The sequence below is a fragment of the Wolffia australiana genome, chromosome 7 (assembly GCF_029677425.1).
Source record: "Wolffia australiana isolate 7733 chromosome 7, ASM2967742v1".
Classification (NCBI taxonomy): Eukaryota; Viridiplantae; Streptophyta; class Magnoliopsida; order Alismatales; family Araceae; genus Wolffia; species Wolffia australiana.
In genome coordinates this window covers 9,310,420-9,315,065 of record NC_135841.1, presented here as the reverse complement: position 1 = coordinate 9,315,065, position 4,646 = coordinate 9,310,420, and the positions used below count along the sequence as shown (strand labels likewise).

The following is a 4,646-nucleotide window of genomic DNA, read 5'->3' as shown; positions in this document are numbered from 1 at the left end:
CCTGCCCAACAGTAAATTTCAAGTAAGCCAAAATTCAATGTGCGGCGCGTAAGTGGACTTCATGTGGCTCGCTCATGAACTGACTCATTAAGCTGACGGCATATGAGATATCTGGCCTCGTGTGATTGAGATAAATCAACTTTCCGATCAGTCTCTGATAAGATGTCCTGTCAACTGCTGCTCCATCATTTCCTTTTCCAATCTTCACATTCACATCTAGGGGAGTGGTGACTGGTTTGCATCCCAACTGACCAGTCTCTTGGAGTAGATCCAAGGTATACTTGTGTTGGCTAAGAGATATTCCATCTTTGGAATACGCCACCTCAATCCCCAAAAAATATTTCAGTGGGCCAAGTTCCTTCATATCAAATTGTTGAGACAATGCCTCAGTCAATCGGCAAATCTCCTCACGGTCTCCCCCAGTAACCAATATATCATCAACGTAAACTAGCAGCAAGGTAACCTTTCCTGTCGTTCCTTTCTTGATGAACAATGCATGGTCTCCTCTGGCCTGGTGATTGTGCAACTCAATCATAGCTCTTGTAAAACGTCCAAACCACGCTCTGGGCGACTATTTGAGCCCGTATAAGGCCTTCTTCAACTTGCAGACTTGATTTGGTTTGTCTGTCAACTGATATCCTGGGGGAAGCTGCATAAAAACTTCTTCTTCTAGTTCTCCGTGAAGAAACGCAATCTTCACATCAAGTTGGAGAATGTCCCAATCACACTTAGCAGCAAGGGCGATCAAGATCCGAACCGTATTAAATTTTGCCACTGGGGCAAACGTCTCACCATTGTCAATGCCCTCTGTCTGAGTATACCCTTTCGCGACGAGTCTGGCTTTTAGCCTTTCCAGCGTTCGATCTGCCAAGAACTTTGGAGTGAACACCCAGCGAGATCCCACAGCTTTCTTTCCCTTGGGCAGTGTCGTGAGTTCCCAAGTATCATTCTTCATAAGTGCTGCCATCTCTTCATCCATGGCTGCCTTCCATCCCGGGTCCCGAAGGGCATCTTCCACTCTATTCGGAATGACAATATTCCCCAGTACGGTAAGAAAACTCCTATACTGATTGCTCAATTTTTCATATTTCACATACTGACTGATAGGATATTTGATCCTTGTCCTACATGATCGAACGCCCTTTCTTAGGGCAATAGGCCAGCCCAAGTCTTCTTCAATTTCACCCACTTGTTGATCTTCAACAGCAACCTCTGGTTGTTGTTCTGTATCCTCTTGGCTCTCTTCTGCCAAAAATTCTTCCGGACTGTCTAACTCGGTCTGTCCAGCTGTCTCCACCACGGGTTGACTGGCAAATTCTTCAGAATTAACACTCTCCTCGGATATATGTCCCCCTTTTCTAACCTCCGTCTCTTGTACAGGAATTATGCCAGGATGAACAGTTTGGACAGAACCAATGTGTTGAAGGAATTCAAAATTAGTTGAGTCCTGGTCAACCGGAGTAGATGAAGACAAACTTTCATTATTGAAGTACATTTCTGATTCATGAAACACCACATCAGCCGAGACAAAAAACCTTCTTGATGGAGGATGATAACACCGATAGCCTTTCTGGGTACCAGAGTAGCCAACGAAGATACAGCGGACTCCTCGTGGGTCAAGTTTCCCAGAATGCTGGTGGATATACACCACAGATCCAAACACACGAGCGGGGAGTCCCGTGAACAGTCGAACATTTGGAAAGAACTCTCTCAGTCGGTTTAAAGGACTTTCATAGTCAATCACCTTCATCGGAATCCTGTTAATAAGATGGGCAGCAGTCAGAACAGCTTCTCCCCAGTATTTCTTGGGCAAGCCTGCTTGGAATAACAATGTCCTTGCAGTGGCCAAAGTATATCCCAGATGCCTCTCAGCTAGGCCGTTTTGCTGAGGAGTGTTGACACACGATGTTTCATGTATGATACCCCTGTCCAAGAAGTGTGATCTAACTTCGGAATTAAGAAATTCTGCCCCATTGTCAGATCTGAAACGCTTGATTCGTCTCCCGAATTGATTCTCTATCATTTTGCAGAACTCAACGATCATCGTTGGGGCTTCGGCCTTAGAATTCAGCAAATGCAACCACATAGTTCGACTGTAATCATCCACAAATACAATAAAATATCGGCATCCTGTCAAGCTCTCTACAGGACACGGACCCCACACATCACTGTGTATGCAGTCAAATGGGAAAGAAAATCTATCATCCATAGACTTAAACGAAGTTCTTCGAAGTTTAGCCATATGGCAGGTTTCACAAAACAAGTCTTCCACTGAAATTCCATGAAACATAGAGGGATAACAAGGTCTAAGAAGATCAAAGGGAGGGTGCCCCATCCACCGATGTAGACGAATTACACTCTCCTCCTTGGGGGCCGTCCGCTGTGACACCATGCACTGGCGAGAGGAGCCATTCAGGAGGAGCAAGCCGCCTTCTCGTCTAAAGGACGAAATCCTCGTCCCGGAGACCTTGTCACATAAAAAACAGTCGTCACTGTCTAGAATAAACCTCCAACCATAATCATCAACTATTCTTTGGATGGATATCAAATTCGCCCTTAAATCCTCAACATGTAAAACTTCTTTTAGGAGGCCAAGTGAATTCAACAGAATGTTGCCAACTCCCTTGACTGATAGCGATCCCCCTCCAGCGGTCTGAACTCTATGTCTCAGTTCAGCAGAAGAATATTCGCTGAACAATGACTCATCTGGAGACATATGATCAGTTGCCTCGGTATCCGCAACCCATTTGTGAGGAGGAGAGTTACCTGTCTTGACGAGGGCAGTAGAACTGAGCTTCTCTTGTACTTCAATGCCAGGACTCGCCACGACCGCTCCGGAAGGCTGTGAGGTAGAAGCGTAGGCTTTCTTGGCCGCGTTCTGATTTTTCCATGCCAACTTCCAGCAGGTTTCTTTCGTGTGTCTGCGCCTCTTGCAGTAGGCACAGAACAAGGAGTCCCGATTGTCTTCTCCTTCCGGTCCTGCAGTCGAGTTCGACTGTGACGAGCGTGGTGTCCAATTTCCCCCAGTTATCCCCTTAGTCTCTAGTTTCTTGGTCAAGAGCGCAGCGGAATTTAGAGGTTGAGACTCAGGGGTAACTCTGATTCTACTCTCTGCCTGCCTGATAATTCCAATTGCATCCTCCAGGCTAGGCAACTTCTCTCTATGCAGGATCTGGCTCCTCACAGACTCATAAACAGAATTCAGACCCATAAGAAAGGTGAGTAAACGCTGTTTGAGGATATATTCCCTCTCAACTGATTGCGGATTCTTAGTGGGCCATAGGTAATCAATCTCTCGCCACATTGCCTTTAACTTGGATGAGTATTGCAGTACATTATCCCCTCCTTGACGTGCCTGTGCTGCCATGGCATTCAGCTCATAAATGCGCCAATCATGCGTCTGCTCTTCGCTGTACTTCTGAATTTCATCCCACATTTCTTTTACTGTGTTACAGTAAAGAAAATCACATCGCATCTCCGGAGTCATCGACCTGAGCATCCATCCCAGTATAAGGGATTCTTCAGCTTTCCATCGCTTGAAATCTGGATCAGTGGCAGACCTTGGATCCTCTGTCAAGTGATCTCCAAGCAGAAATCCAAATAGGGTCAAGGTAATCATCTTGGACCACTCAAACATATTACCCCCATCAAATTTGACTTCTGGTGGGGGAAAGACAAGTGTGGGTTGACCAGAATCTTGCAATGGGGACAAATCTGATCCCCCTGGTCTACCCACACTTGTCCTCTCCTCAACTTGTGACAGATTCTCATCTCCCTGGCTTGCCATGAGCAATAAATATCCTTACCTCCAGAAAACAGCTTTTGAAGGCTCTGCAGATGGCACCGAGTTGCAGTGAAGGTGATTGGCACTCCAACTGGTAAGCCCTTAGTGGATCAGCAGCCCTTAACGCTCTGATACCATGTTAAATTGTTGAGAGATCATTCAGAGTAAAGCTCCAGCCAGTGGCGGCTCCTGAGGATGAACAGGAGGGAAGAAAAACCCAAAAAAACGAGATTCTTGATTCACATTAGGGTTTGGTCTCTTTTACATAAAAGGGGGGCGACCAGGGAAGGTCACATGTGACCTCTGACAGAGTCACATGTGACCGGAGGGCTCACATGTGACTCCTAAGGGCTCACACGTGCAGCAACTTAAAGGCTGTTCCCACGTGTGAGCCTGAGGGGGGTCGAAATATGAAAAACAAAGAAAAGAAAGAAGGGAAAAACGCCAGCAGCTGACCAACAAAGTTATATACAAACCATACACAAACTGACCAAAATGGTCTGCTTTCACCTCTCTCCAAACCAAAAAAATATTAATGCCTTAACGTCCTGAAGGACATTCTCCATGGAAGCCTTCTTTCCCTTGAATACCACTTCACTACGTTGCAAGGAGTCTCCCCCAGTCCAGCTTGCTCCTGTATCTTCCGTCACCAGCTGAGGCCCAAAAGGCCTCATCGGAGGACACATCCGCCCCCGCCAGCTGTTGTGATGCCCATATTCCCTGGGCGAAGGGACATGTGAAGAATAAGTGGGAGCAGTCTTCATCATCTCCAGCGCACATAGGGCACTTTGTGGAAGCCGTCGGGACCCATCTCTTGTGTAGGACTCTTGTAACCAATCGTTGCCGCCTCAACAACCAACTG

The 4,646-nt window shown here is 46.6% G+C and overlaps 1 protein-coding gene across 1 annotated transcript; it reads right to left on the bottom strand.

Moving 5' to 3' along the window:
• Nucleotides 1–2,055: 2,055 nt before the first annotated feature.
• LOC144705610 (uncharacterized) lies at nt 2,056–4,005 on the bottom strand. Its single transcript, XM_078578380.1, has 2 exons — nt 2,767–4,005; nt 2,056–2,467 (listed from the first exon to the last, which is right to left on the bottom strand). The coding sequence occupies exons 1-2, from the start codon at nt 3,785–3,787 to the stop codon at nt 2,439–2,441; spliced, it is 1,050 nt and encodes a 349-aa protein (XP_078434506.1). The 5' UTR covers nt 3,788–4,005; the 3' UTR covers nt 2,056–2,438.
• Between the last annotated feature and the right edge of the window lie 641 nt (nt 4,006–4,646).